The 15,303-nt window shown below is 42.7% G+C and overlaps 1 protein-coding gene and 1 non-coding gene across 2 annotated transcripts; both read right to left on the bottom strand.

Annotated features, from left to right (window-relative positions):
• Positions 1–6,249: 6,249 nt before the first annotated feature.
• On the bottom strand, positions 6,250–6,368 carry LOC145395983 (5S ribosomal RNA). Its single transcript, XR_013896710.1, has one exon. It is a non-coding gene; the product is annotated as a 5S ribosomal RNA (ribosomal RNA).
• Positions 6,369–13,138: 6,770 nt separating this feature from the next.
• On the bottom strand, positions 13,139–13,504 carry LOC145395842 (general transcription factor II-I repeat domain-containing protein 2-like). The gene has a single exon (XM_080269372.1). It carries the CDS (start codon positions 13,502–13,504, stop codon positions 13,139–13,141), a length of 366 nt encoding a protein of 121 aa, XP_080125498.1.
• Positions 13,505–15,303: the final 1,799 nt, after the last annotated feature.

Genomic DNA, 15,303 nt, shown 5'->3' with positions numbered 1-15,303 from the left:
GTTATGGTGGTTGTTGTTGTTATGGTGGTGGTTGTTGTTGTTATGGTGGTGGTTGTTGTTGTTATGGTGGTGGTGGTTGTTGTTATGGTGGTGGTGGTTGTTGTTATGGTGGTGGTGGTTGTTGTTATGGTGGTGGTGGTGGTTGTTGTTGTTATGGTGGTGGTGGTGGTTGTTATGGTGGTGGTGGTGAAGGTGGTTGTTATGGTGGTGGTGGTGGTTGTTGTTGTCATGGTGGTGGTGGTTGTTGTTGTTGTTATGGTGGTGGTGGTGGTGGTGGTTGTTGTTATGGTGGTGGTTGTTGTTGTTATGGTGGTGGTGGTTGTTGTTATGGTGGTGGTTGTTGTTGTTGTGGTGATAATGGTTGTGGTTCCTGGTTCATCTGAAACGTGAACTCGGTGGACTGCAGGTTTAAATTTCCCTTCTACAACCCACCATCCTCCTTTTGAGGGATATGGAAGCAGCTGAGGGACGTCTGGATAACCAGACAGTTGGGCCGTTCAACGGCGCTCATGCTATCGGTGTCACTCTTGATATATTCCGACACTTTCTACACCCAAAAGCAGCAGTGCTGCAGGATTTCTAGTTAAATGGTGGTCAACTTTGCCCACTGCCAGGAACACGACATCGTCTGCCTCGACCGTTCCAAGATGGCGGCCAGGCAGACGCATCTCAAGTAGTGTCATGCGGCATCTAGACTTATTTATATCTATGGGTTTCCCTCACCCGTTTACCAAAACACTAACCACTTGTGGAATGCTTTTCTCGTTATTACTGTGAAGGCACCGCATGCGTCTGCCACACCACACATGGTATATATACAATATATATCCTGCAGTGTTCAGAAGGTAAACATATTGTAAAAACACAGCTTTCTGTCCTTTATTCCAATGTCATGTAGCTTGTTGATACCCGGCGGACGGGATGTGGCGGGAAAGTGGGTGGGTTTGCATCTCGTAGTTTCATTTAATGTTTGATTGGCTACACGATCTAGGCATTATTTCTGGCTGACGATACATTTCATTATTTACAGGTATTAAATCGCGTGTAATATCACATTTAGCACCTTTGCTATGCGATGTAATGCTAGACTGCCAACAACAACTACAGCACACACATCCTTCATTACCCCACCTCCACCCCCAAACCACTCACCCCCACAAACCGTCTGGTCCGACACAGTTGCCAGACTTGTGAAGCTACCCCTTCTGCTTTGACTTACCTGTTCGAATATTTGCGGGATTCGGAAAGAAGACACGACTTTTTTGGCTGACTATACATTTTACTGCTAAACACAAGTCATCTCACTCTGAGGGGAAAATAGTTTCCACAGGCTTGGCATGAAATGTCAACAACACATTTCTATCTTGCTGCACCGTCACCATTTCAATGCAAGAAGGATGAAGGGGAAAAAAAAGTATTTTCTGCTATAAATCTATATCTATCTATATATCTAGGCTGCTTCTCCTAAGGAAAGGGAGGTAGCCGAGACAGGATGACACACTCCCAATTTACTCATCCATTCAAACACATTCATTCACATCTTAGCCCCAAAGGGGAGAAGGGACAGATCCTCACTGCACCACACCGCACAAGGGTCAACTGCGCAGTGCAATCAGTGACATTCGCAGCAGGGCTCGACAGCAGAGCTGTTTTACCCCTGCCACATCATAATAGACCAATCCCCTTACCTGCACCTGACCTGACTAGCTAATCAGACCAAATGCGGGAGAATATCCCCTCAGGGCTGCGCCATCATTTATTCATTCACAATTTCTCTCCATTTATTTCTGTCATGCACAGCCACTCTTCCTTTCTCAACAGACATCCCTCTCGCATCCAGCGCTCTCTTCACACTGTCCATCCATCCTATTCGTGGTCTCCCTCTCAGCCTTACACCTCTCACATTAGATCTAGTTATCTTTTTCACCAATCGCTCATTATCCATTATCTCCATATGCCCAAACCATCGCAACACCCTCTGCTTAACTCTACCAGGCATCTCCTGAAAAACTCCAGTTCTTCTTCGCACGTCATCATTTCACAGTCGATCCATATGCGTCACTCTACACATACTCCTCAGACAGCTCATCTCCATTACATTCAAACTTTTCCTCTCTGCTACATCCATATTCCATGTTTCAGCCCCATATAACGCAGTTGATACCACAACACCTTCATACAGCCTTCTCTATCCATTCTAAGCGAACGACATCTAAACACTTATTTCATTTATCCCAGCACCTTTCCTACTTCATTCATTCTAAACTCCACTTCTGCATCTATTCTTCCATCCAGGGCAACATGTGACCCTAAATATATAAAACACTCTACCTCCTAAAGCAACTCATCACCAATCAAAACCATATTCATCCCCCTACCATCTACCAACCTCATACACTTCATCACTTTACTGTTATTCTCATTTACTTTCAATTTCCTCCTTTCAAACACCCTTCCAAACTCCTCTACCAACTCTCTCAATCTCTCCTCTGAATCAGCCACCAGTGCAGTATCATCTGCAAACAGCAGCTGCTTCAGATTCCACTCTCCACCATCAACATTCACCAGACTCAGACCTCCACCTAAAACTCTTGCATTCACCTTCCTTACCACACCATCCATATAAAATATTAAACAACCAAGGCAACATCACACATCCCTGTCGCAGCCCCACTCTCACAGGAAACCAATCACTCTCAGCATTTCCCACTGTTACACACGCTTCACTATTTACATAAAAACTTTTCACCCCTTTTAGTAACCTACCATCAAGTCCACACAATCTTAAAACAGTCCACAAAGCCTCCCTATCAGTTCTATCATACGCTTTCTCTAAATCCATGAATGCCCAAAACACAGCCTTGCCTTTCGCTAAATACTTTTCAAACACTTGTCTCATAGAAAACACCTGATCCATGTATCCCCTCCCTCTCCTAAAGCCACACTGCTCATCACCAATCACTCCCTCTGAGCCCCTCTAACTCTCATAATTAACACTCTACCATAAACCTTACCTACAACACTCAACAGACTTATACCCCTAAAGCTAGTACATTCATACTTATCACCCTTGCCTTTATACAACGGGACAACAGAAGCATTTGCCCAGTCAATTGGCACCATACCTTTCACAAAGCACACATTCAACAATCTTACTAACCAGTCAACAAGAGTCATTCCACCACCTTTCAGGCATTCCACAGCACACCCATCCATACCAGCAGCTTTCCCTGTTTTCATCTCCTTTACTGCCTTCTCCACTTCCTCCTTCGTAATCAAAGAATCATTCAACTCTCCCAACACATTTATTCCTTGCATCCTTCCATCTGCCACAGTCTCAGTCACCCTTTCCTCCTCTACATTTAACAATCTTTCAAAATACTCTGCCCATCTCTTCCTTACTGCATCCATCTCAATTAACATCCTTCCATCCTCTGCTTTTACTCGCTCTTCCTTCCCAGACTCTCCCTTTCACACCCTTTTCACCTCCTTCCAGAACATTTTCTTATTCTGTCGAAAAGTCTCAGTCAGGCACCTACCCCACCTCTCATCTGCTGCCACTTTAGCATCACGCACATCACTTCTCGCCCTATTCTACTATAAATAAAATAATTAAAAGTGCGTTAACCCGCCGCACCTCATTAATGTAGAGATATGTTGCAATGTTTTGTCATGCTCTCTCCTGTCAACCTATCCATACGTTTCCCACTTTCAGGGTCCATCATTTGCACATTTTTCAATTTTCGCACGTGATTTTCGGTATGTATACAAGGTACAGCTTCTTCTACCCACTTCCAGGCGGGGATGCTCCCTGACCTTGTGTGGCCATGTGCACCCGTCTCAGTCACTCAACTCTTAGCAGTGACCCCGAACAGACATGGCGCACCAAGGTCTGTCTGACGACGAAATTCAAGCCACCCTTGATGCCTTCACAGTTGACAATGATTCTCCACTAAATGACGATGTGGAGGACAAGGACTACGTGGTGCCTGACGACGAAACGAGCATCAGTGATGAAGAGGTACCATCACCACGGAAGCAGTGGTATGTCATGTACCGTAAGGCAAGGGAAGACGAGCCTGCACCTCAACCATGTGCAAGCACCTCTCTCCAGTCCCTAGACGAAGGGTCTGAAGAGGATGAGGATGAGGATGGAGCCGTAGAACTTGGTGTTACCTCATGGTTGGGGAGGGAAAGGATTTTGCCGTGGGTAGCTGAAGGCATGGTTAGGAGGAAAATAAGGTATGAGGCTTGTGCTTTGTCTGGGGAAGACACGAGTGGTGAGGTGGGTGTGATAAGTGAAAGGGAAAGTGGTGGTGGCAAGGAGGCAGCTCCCAGGCAAGCTCTTGGTGCACCTGGGTAATGGGCAGGCGAGGAGGAGCTGTGCCCTAGCACCTCTTTCTCCCCGCAAGATTCCTGTGCTTCCTCCCCAGCCCTGTGATGTGGGGAAAGAAAGGAAAGGGAAGGGAAATGGGAGAGGGAAGAGGAGCATGAGTGGGCAAGGGCACTGCTCCACCTCCCCAACCATCCCCACCACCTTCTCCTCCACACCCCGACGAAGGTGACGATGGAAGCGAGGCTGGAGACATTGGTGTGTCGTGGGACTAGGAAGCTGGGAGTGACTTCACGCCCATCATTCACCCCTTCACGGAGGAGTGGTGGTCTGACTGCACAGCTCCTGGACTCCATGCAGGCTCCACCAGCATGGATTTCTTCATCCTGTTCTTTAGTAAGGAGTTTGTGGATCAGACAAATTTATTTGCAAGCCGCCAGTGCTGTGCAAGTTAGTGTGAAAGTACAATAAGTAGGCACTCCCAAAAATATGACTACCCATTTACCACCGGTGAGACGTTCATCTTTTTGGCCCTGGTTCTCTTGATGGATATTGTAGAGAAAAGACAAATTCCGGAATACTGGTCCACGGACCCAATGACTAGCACACCTTCTTTGGGAAGGTAATGGGTAATAATAGACTCCATCAAATTCTGAGCCGCCTCCACTTTTACGATGCCAACGACCCTGCTAATGCTGATCACACTGACAGACTGGGGAGAATAAGGATGGTATTTAATCACCTGCATGAAAAGTTCCACTCATCCTTCTATCCTTTCAGAGACCTTGTCATAGACGAGAGTCTCGTGTTGTGGAGAGGCAATATTTCTTTTCTCGAGTACATACCCAGCAAGAGACACCATTTTGGGTTCAAAATCTTTGTTATGTGTGACTGTAAAACTGGTTATGTGCAAAACATAGTCTTGCACATCAGTGCACAGACAGACAGATGATCGAAGTATTGGACTCTGGGGCCGTGGTGAAGACAATGATAGAGGAGTACCTTCATCGTGGTCACGTCTTGTACCTGGAGAACTGGTACACTAGCCCCCTTCTCATTTGGTACCTCCACCTTCACAATACCAGAGTCTGTGGCACAGTCAAGAAAAACTGTCGACACATTTAAGGTTGGGAGGAAACGTGACAAGATTGAGGTGGTTTTCTTCAAGGCAAATAACATCCTCACCACTGTATGGAACCACAACAGGGAAGTTTGCCTCCTGTCGATGGTGCACCTCCCCCTCATGCACCACACAGACTCCATGGATTACCGCAGTGAGAGGAGGCACCACATTTGGAAACTGAAGTCGGTACTAGACTTCACTGTCAACATGAGGCAAGCAGACCAGTCTGACTCCATGATTTCCAGTGTGACATGTGCCAGGACCACGACATGGTCCTCAACGCACATTACCTCCATGCCTTAACAATGGGAACCTCTGAGACCTTCGAGGGGTTTGTGAGGCAGCTGTCTCATGAAATTATCGCCAGGTACGCAGAGGACAGGCCCCACCACTGCACCCATCCCGCCACTGCCACCCAGACTCCCCTACGCCTCACAGGACGCCACTTCCTGAGCATCATCCCTCCTCAACCGAACCGTCCTAGACCCCAGCACTGCTGTCACGTATGCAGCCAGTCCAAAGTGAGACACCACTATGAGAAAAAACACTAGGTACCAGTGTGTGGATTGCAATGTAGGGTTGTGCATTGAGCCATGTTTCTGGGAATACCACACCTTGGTACATTACTGATACTGTGTGTGCTTGTGATAATATGATGCTTACTATAATAGTCCCATCCATCCATCCATTGCCAGACGCCATGTATCCCAGACGGGGTGGCCAATGGCTTAGAGTTAATTGTTTTACAGGGAGGGGCACTAATCCTCCACCAACCCCACTTGACATGTAGGGATGCCAACAGCATCTGGTGTTCCCAGGCGGTCACCCATCCAAGTACTAACCAGACCCAACGTTGCTTAACTTTGCTGATCGGACGGGAAGCGGTATACTCAACGTGGTATGGCCATAAGGCCTGTAAATATGCGATGATGCTCAGTGTAACAGTAAGGCCTGTAAATATGTGATAACAATTATATAAAGTGGAAATGGGTATTATGTTAGTGGAAAAGTATTCTGTAAGTTGGAAAATGGAACAGTCATAGTCAGTTCACTCACTGTAATAGTTGGCTAAGGCCTGTAAATATGCGATAATATGACGCTCAATATAATAGTAAGGCCTGTAAATGTGTGATAACATTTATATAAAGTGATAACGGGTGTAATGTTAGTGGAAAACTATTATGTAAGTTGAAAAATAGAATGTAAGTTGAAACAACAGTAATATTGAGTCATATATGCAAGAACCTGGCAATTTTCATATGATTACTCAATGGAACAATGCTTATTTCGCTTATATTATTGTGTAAAAGTATATATATAGCCTTGTACTACATGTTATTTTGTACCCAAATAATAAATATCTACCTATTCTGAGTCATTTCGAATACTTACCCCTACCATAGAAAATGGGACAGCATCAGTGCGCTTCCAAAGAATACAGTACCAGGTGTGCAGAGGGTCACCTTTTTAGACCACTTCTAGGCTCAGGTGAGCACTTTCTCACTGGTTTGCCATCGTTTCTCACCAAAAGCGGAGGTTTGAACCCCCCCCCAAAAAAAAAAAAAATCCTGGGATTGGGGGGATCAGTGGTGAATAATCTGCCGGGATGCAGCGGGGTAAGAATTGGGCCAGTTCACACGAGCTAAATCGCGGCCTTTTTTTTTCGCCGATTTGCTGGAAAAAATGCCGATTTTCGGCAGTTCTCCCGGAAAGGTGTTCACACGTACAGGGACTGCAGTGGCAGGAACGTGGCAACAGTGTTTACAGACAAAGATGGACCGTTGTACTCGTACCAGGTGTGTAGCCCTTGCACTTGCACTTTCTCTACTTCAAGATGAGCCGTGACGTATCTGGACTCGTCCGTGGCTGTCTAGGAGAAAAGAAGAGACTGTGTATTACAGGCTGGTGAGGGAGCTCAGCTTGGAGGATCCCCAAACTTTAAATGAGTGGATCCGTCTTAACAAGACCCAGTACCACCACTTGCTGGGGCTTGTGATACCCTTCATTGAAAAACAAAATACGCAGATGAGGGAAGCTGTGACTGCTGGAGAACGTCTGATGATCACTCTGAGATATTTAGCTACGGGTAAGTGTATGTATTGCAGTTAAGTTGATGCCCACCCACAATTTTACCATACAGTTTAGGTTTTTCATACTGTTGTTGATATGATTCATTCAATTATGACCTCCAGTTATGATGGAAACAAAAAAAAATTGTGAAGTTTATGACCACCCTCTACAGCAGGGGTTCTTAACCTGGGGTCCACGAACCCCCAGGGTCCATGGATGGGCTTCAGGGGCTCCGTGAAGGTCAGAACAATTGAGAACAATTTAGCTATATTGTGTGATGCCATTTGGCAGCATCAGCTGCCTCCCCCCCCCAAAAAAAAAAAAAAAAAACTTGAAGACTTGAAGAATTCTGGTGTTCATTGACACAAGCCTACCCTCATCTGGCAAAGCAAACTACGGGTGCTCTGATTCCATTTGCTAATACATACCTTTGTGAGTCAGGATTTTGAGCGTTTGTTTCTATCAAAACGAAAAGTCGAAATCAAGTGGATGTCAAAGAGAGCATGCATGTTACCTTGTTAAAGACCACTCCAAAATTTCATCTTCTTATTCATGCCAAACAACAAAAACCCTTTCATTGAAATGAACTTTTGAGCAGAATTATAGTTTTGTTTTGTTTAATTTGCACAAGTTGGATGTATTTCACTTATTAATTGCGTGGCATTTAGGTTTTGCTAGAAAAAGAATGAGAAACATAATTCTTTGTAAATATTGTTTTATACTTTGTGAATGTCATATACTGCGTGAGGTAGTTTTCAATAAAACAAGATATATTCATTGTATGAAAAATGTTTTTGTGCTAATGTGCATTTTTCTAGGGAAGGGGTCCATAACTTTCACCAGATTCTAAAAGGGGTCCGTGACTCAGTAAAGGTTAAGATACACTGCTCTACAGTACGAGCTTAATTCTTTACAGAAATTTTTGTTCTGTCTGAATGAGGGTTAGGTTTAGTTCAATAGGTTTGGTTATATTTCCTGGTTAAAATTACTTTTAGGACCAATTTTGTTTTGGAATTCAGACCATGGCTTTCCTGGTGGTACTTGATGTTATTTTGACCTTCATTTCTTTAATAATTGCTTAATTTAGAACACAGTTGTTACGGAACAAATAGTTTTCTGTCAGTTTGTGTGTGTGTTCTTACCTAATTGTTCTTACCTAATTGTATCTTTACAGGAATGAGTCAAGCTCGTACTGTCCCGTGTCTTAAACCATATTTATCGTACTTATCCTTGAATTTGTGAATTGTTTTGGCACACACTATTTCATTCGGTAGTGCATTCCATTGGTCAATTGCTCTGTTTGGGAAAGTGAATTTCCTTACGTCTTTATCACCTCTCTTCTTATCCAGTTTTTTTGCAGTGTCCTCTTGCTGATGCTTCTCCATATGTTAAGTAATCATTTTTGTCTATTTTCTCCTTTCCTGATATGCACTTATATAGCATTATCATGTCACCTCTTTTCCTTCTCTCCTGTAGTGTTGGTAGATTCAGTTTATTTAGTCTTTCTTCGTAGCTTAGGTCCCTTAAGCTTGGTATCCATCTTGTTGCGGCCCTTTGAACGTTTTCAATCTTGTCTATATGCTTTTTGAGATGAGGACTCCAGACTACTGATGCATATTCCAGGGTTGGTCTAATGAATGATGTTATTATCCTTCTTAGCATGTCTTCATTTATGAATGTGAATGCTATTTCCATATTTGCAAGCAGTGTATACATGTTCCGTACCTTCTCACTGATGTGGTCAGCCGGAGATAGTCTGTTATTGATAATCACACCTAGGTGTTTCTCTCTTTCTGATGTGTATAGGGTTTTATTTCCTAACTTATAATCCCAATCGGGTCTTTTTCTACTTTTACCAAACTTGATTACATGACACTTGTCCACATTGAATTCCATTTGCCATGTACTACTCCATTCATGAAGTTTATTTAATTCTTCTTGTAGCTCCCTACAAGAGTCTGTGCTAGTAATTCTCCTTTGTATTTTTGCATCATCTGCAAACATATTCAGATAGCTCTCATTTCCAGTGTTACTGTTTGTATCATTTATATACACTAAAAACATGATTGGTGCCAGCACCGAACCCTGTGGTACTCCACTAGTCACTTCTTTCCATGATGAGTAGTTTCCTCTTAGGACTGTCCTCATTTCTCTTTTTATGAGAAAGTCTTGCATCCAACAAAACAGTTTGCCTCGAATTCCTCCTTGATGGTACAGTTTCCATAAAAGTCTTTGGCGTGGTACTGTGTCAAAAGCTTTCTTGAAATCTAAATAGATACTGTCCACCCATCCTTCCCTTTCCTGTATTGTGTTTGTTACTCTGTCATAGTAGCTCAACAGATTAGTAACACATGATTTTCCTTTTCTGAAACCAAACTGTCTTTCTGTTATCATACTGTGTTCTTCTAGATGATTTACCCAAGCTTTTCTTATAAGTTTTTCTAATACCTTGCTTACAACACTGGTCAGTGATACTGGTCGGTAGTTGAGAGGATTTTGTCTATTTCCTTTCTTGAATAAGGGGACTATATTTGCTTTCTTCCAAATATCAGGTAGTTTCCCTTGACTCAAGGATTTCTTGAAAATTAAAAATATTGGTTTACTTAACTCCTTTGCACATTCTCGTAATACCCAACATGAAATTTCATCAGGACCACTTGCTTTTCCTCTGTCTAATCTACTTAACTCCTCCTGTATTACTTTTTCTGCTATTTTTATATCTGGTAGTATGTGTGGACATCCGTGTTCCACATAGTCTCTCTCAGAAATTTTTTCTTCTGTAAAAACTAACTGGAAATTCTTATTTAGTGCTTCACAAATATCTTTCTCTTGAGTATAAGTGATTCCCTCGTCCGTAATGGATTGTATTATTTCTTTTGCTTTGGTTTTGCTTCTGATATAGCTGTAAAACAGCTTTGGTTGATCACTACTTTTATTTAATATATCCTCCTCAAACTGTTTTTGGGCTTCCCTCCTTATTCTTGTATAGTCGTTTCTTGCCTGTTTGTAATTATTATACGACCTTTCACTATTGTGTCTTCTGTATCTATTCCACAACAAATCTCTTCTTTCTTTTGATTTTTTTACATTCTATATTGAACCATTACTGTATTTTCTTATCTGCTTCTTTGTGCTGTGGGATGTACTTCTGGACTCCTATTTCATAAAATTCACAAAATTTTTTATATACAGCATTTAAATCTTGTCCTCTAAGCTCATTTTCCCAATCAACTTCTAAGAAATACTTCTTTAGGTCTTGATAATTTCCCTTTTTATAGTTTAGGCTCTTTTTGTAACTGTCATTGCTGTTTACTATGTCATATGCTATCCTGAAGTTATAATTTAGTACTGCATGATCGCTTTTGCCGAGTGGAGGGTGATATATTAAACTGTCAATGTCATTTTCTTGCCTAGTAAATATTAGATCTAGCACTGAAGGTACATGTGTGTGTGTGTGTGTACTTTTGAACCACAGTACCTACATTATCATTTTTTGTTTCATTGCTGCTTGTCCACTATCCATAAACAAATATTGCCAGTTAGCAAAGATCAGAATAGACTACAGGTAAGGAAGGTTCCAACAGGTAAAGCAAGGTTAGGTTAGGTATTCACGCCTTGCTAATAATATTTTATCCTATATTTTTCTCATATGAGTCACAGAAGTCCTTGGCGATGCAGTTCCAGATCAGCAGGAACCTTGTCTGCGCCATCATCCCAGAGGTATGCCGGGCCTGCTACACAGTGCTGAAGCCAACCTATTTGAAGATGCCAACCACAGAGGAGGAATGGCGCAAGATAGCACATGATTACTTTACACAGTGGAACTTTCCCATGTGCATCGGGGCATTAGATGGAAAGAGAGTTCTACTTGAAAAACCATCAAATTCAGGTTCAGAGTACTATGACTACACGGGTCATTTTAGTTTAATAATGTTAGCGTTAGTGGATGCTGATTACAAGTTCATTTATGCCGATGTAGGTGCATGTGGCAGGGCCAGTGATGGAGGAGTGTGGGACAGATGCTCTCTGAAGGAGGCAATGGAATCAAGAGGCAATGTCCTACAAATTCCTCAGCAAGAAAACATTCCTTTTTCAGAAAAGCAGTGTCCGTACGTCATTGTAGGAGATGACGCCTTTCCTTTAAAAACATATTTAATGAAACCTTACCCAGGAAGGAATCAGTCGGTAGAGGCAAGGATTTTCAATTACCGTCTTTCCAGTGCAAGGAGGACATCTGAAAACGCATTTGGGATTCTCTCAGCCCGTTTCCAGGTGTTCAGAACTCCAATAAGAACATCTCCAACAAAAGCGAAGGATGTAACCCTTGCGGCTGCAGCCTTACACAACTATTTGAGAATAAGCTCAAGCGATTCATATGCACCTCAAGAAATAGTTGACACAGAAATCATTGAAAAGGGAAGGCTTCAGGAAAGGCAGTGGCGTCAGCATTCTCATGGTGGAATGGAAAGACTTCCAATAGTTGACAGAGGCCATTCCGCAGATGCTAAAGAAGTAAGAGAAAGGTTGAAGTTATATTTCAACCAGGAAGGGCAGGTTCCATGGCAAAACACTATGTGCAACATGCACTAGTGCAGGTTGCACATGGTGTCATGTTAACAAGAGGTGCCGAATCTCTGATCATGCACTTTTCCTTACAATATTCATCCAGCCAGTTAAATCTCTTGTTAGTTCCCTAGGCTCACCAACTTCCAAATCTCTCTTCCTCACACACTCATCCACCATATCTCGAGACCTTCTCCTTGGCCTACCGCGCCTCCTCACTCCTTCAGATTCTCTCAGATCTACCTTTTGCACCACTCCATTGTTATCCATTCTTTCCACATGACCATACCATCTCCGTACACTCTCCTCGATTCTGGTGTCCACCGACTTCCTCACTCCACACCTTTAACAAATCACATTATTTCGTATCCTATCCACTCTGTGTATTCCATATACATTCCTTAACAGACGACTGTAGAGAATGAATGAAGGATATTTAAATGATTTTATAATACAATGTATTTTATCATGAAAAAATAAATGAATGATTTACACAACATCAATTCCTCTTCCTTCTGTGTATGGGTGACAAATGAGTGGCAAGGCAAATGGTTTCCTGTCCACCAAGAAACCATTTACTATGTTGGATGGTAACCGTATAACAAAATTATGGCACTTGATGGTTTAGGGCAGGGGTTGGCAACCTTTTCAGTGCGAGGGCCAGAGAAAGCTTCTAGGAGTAGCCTGCGGGCCGGAGTGCCAAAGAGAACCCAAAATGACAGTGTACATAAATTTTATAGAAAAGCAGGCAGACCAGTGACTAGATTACAAGAAATTTATTGAAAAACATGCAAATCACTGACTGCCGAAAACAGTTTGTGACACTATACAAAAAGAAATATATATATAGAAAAGCAGGCAAACCAGTGACTAGATTACAAGAAATTTATTGAAATACCTGCAAATCAGTGACTGCAGAAAACAGTTTGTGACAATATACAAAAATTTAGTAGAAAAGCAAGCAAACCAGTGACTAGATTACTAGAAATTTATTGAAAAACATGCAAATCAGTGACTGCAGAAAACAGTTTTATCAAGAGACATGCAAATTAGTGGGACAGTTGGTGCTGTTTGCCATGGAGAAGTGATTCAATGTCTGGATCGATTGATGAGGTAGACAAGAGCAGAATGTCATTGAGGTGGCGGTCACTTAGCTGGGAGCAAATGCGAGACTTTGTATATTTCATTTTTGAAAAGAGTTGCTCACAACAGTAAGTGCTGCCAAACATGGCAACGATGCGTTTTACATGCTCGATGTAATTTGGAAATCTGTCAGAAGGGAGGACGAGGTCACGGAAGAAGGACAGTGGAGAAGTGGTACGGTACTTTGCCTTCAGTTCGTCATTACACTGAAGCTCCACCAACTCCATCTGCAGGGGGGCAGGGGCTTCGTTGCGAGGCGCCGACTTACTCATTTAGTTGGCTAGGCTGTTGCGGGCCGGATTGTTATATAAATATCAAGCAGGGTGACGGGCCTTGAGTTCGAACTCTGCAGGCCGGATCTGGCCCGCGGGCCGGAGGTTGCCGACCCCTGGTTTAGGGGATAATTATGGGCAATCAGAATGAGCCTGTGCAGGTTTATATCCAAGGGAATGGTGGGGTTTATTGTTCATGAAATGCCATGGGGCAACACATGATTGGATGATGATGCAGATTAAAGCATTTCATCCATAACAAAACAGTTCCTCATTTATAATTCTCCTTTATAGCTCTAGCACCCTGCATCACCTCTAATGCATATGCTAAGTGGTGTTCATCTGGAATGTCACGAAAACAACGGTCGATAAATATTGATACTAAGTCACTCATATTTTTTGGCTGCTGAGGTTCTTGCACTTTTGTTTCTTTGGTCAAAGTGATTAACGAATCAATTACACGTGACATTTGTTGTGCTTTGTTCTTCTTGCCTGATGTGCTTAATGGCCCGGGTGTGGATAACTTCCGCTTGCCTGGAGTATTAGATGACCTGGGTGCAGAGCTCTCAGGCACTGGCAGTCCTTGCTCCTTTGACGAAGAAGTCGAAGAAGACTGTAAAGTTGATGGTGCTGGTGAAGATTCGGTTCTTGGCACTGCTGGTGAGGATGTTGCAGTTGCTGTTGATCGACACGATTCTGCAGGTGACGGAGCCCCACTTATTGCTGACAGCCATGACGAGATTTCACTGTCCGGGTCAACAACAACAGTGTTGTCCCTTGGGTTTACCTCAATGGTTGCCACAACATTTTCCTGCCAAAAAAAGATTTCAAATATTAGTATTGAGCTTATGCAATACCCTGACAAAATGGACTTGATGAAGAGCTTGTCAAAGTAATGCAAATCATGATTTCTATGTGAAAGTGTTCAATTCACAACATAACTGTACTGTGTAGTGTATGCGATTCAAAAAGTTTGGTCCAAGCCTATTATACCAACCATATCAAACAGCAAAGGCAATATTTCACTGAGTCAACACTGACAGTGTTTGCACTTTAGCTGAGTCAAATATTAGGTATCAGCATATGCACTACCCCGACCAAATCGAAATGATAAAAGAACCTATCCAAGTAATCCAAATCATAACATAATTTCTCTGCAAAAGTTTTAATTCACAACCTAAGTTTACTGTATAGTATATGCAATTCAAAAAGTTTGGTCCAAGCCTGTTATACCAACTGTATCCAGCACCAAAGATGAGACTTCACTGTCAGAGTCAGCATTTACAATGTTGGCACTTGGGTTCACATCCAAAATTTGCACAGCGTTTACCTACAAAAAGATGTGAAATATTAGTAATGAGGAAAAGCCATAACCTGACGAGACGGAAATAACAAAGCCTATGAAAATAAAGGAAAACATAACATAATTTCCATGTGACAGTGTAAAAAAAAAAAAAAAAAACACCATTACTGTACTGTACAGTACTGTATATGCAATTAGACAATTTTGGTCCAAGCTATGTATAGGGACTGATTCAGAACAATACTGTACTGTGTATGCAGTTCAATAATTTGTATTCCAAGCTTTTGTCTAGGGGCTGAACAAGGACATAAACATATCTATCTATCTCTCTATCTATAGCCCGACGCCCTAATCCCGCAAAGGGTGGCCGCAGACAAAACGCCTCCAAGTCGCTCTGTCACCCACCATTTGACTACCCTCCCCCCAACTCACTCCCCCCTCCCTCATATACCTCTCAACTCCATCCCTCCACCTCATCCTTGGTCTACCTCGACCT

This window comes from Coenobita brevimanus, chromosome 33 (assembly GCF_032717465.1).
Source record: "Coenobita brevimanus isolate Jiangsu-jjx chromosome 33, ASM3271746v2, whole genome shotgun sequence".
Taxonomy (NCBI): domain Eukaryota; kingdom Metazoa; phylum Arthropoda; class Malacostraca; order Decapoda; family Coenobitidae; genus Coenobita; species Coenobita brevimanus.
Note: the sequence above shows the minus strand (reverse complement) of the source record. Positions and strands in the feature narration are given on the sequence as shown.

Excerpts from the sequence above, each read along its gene's own strand:
- LOC145395842 (XM_080269372.1), bottom strand. The coding sequence starts at position 13,504 with ATGAGTAAGTCGGCGCCTCGCAACGAAGCCCCTGCCCCCCTGCAGATG.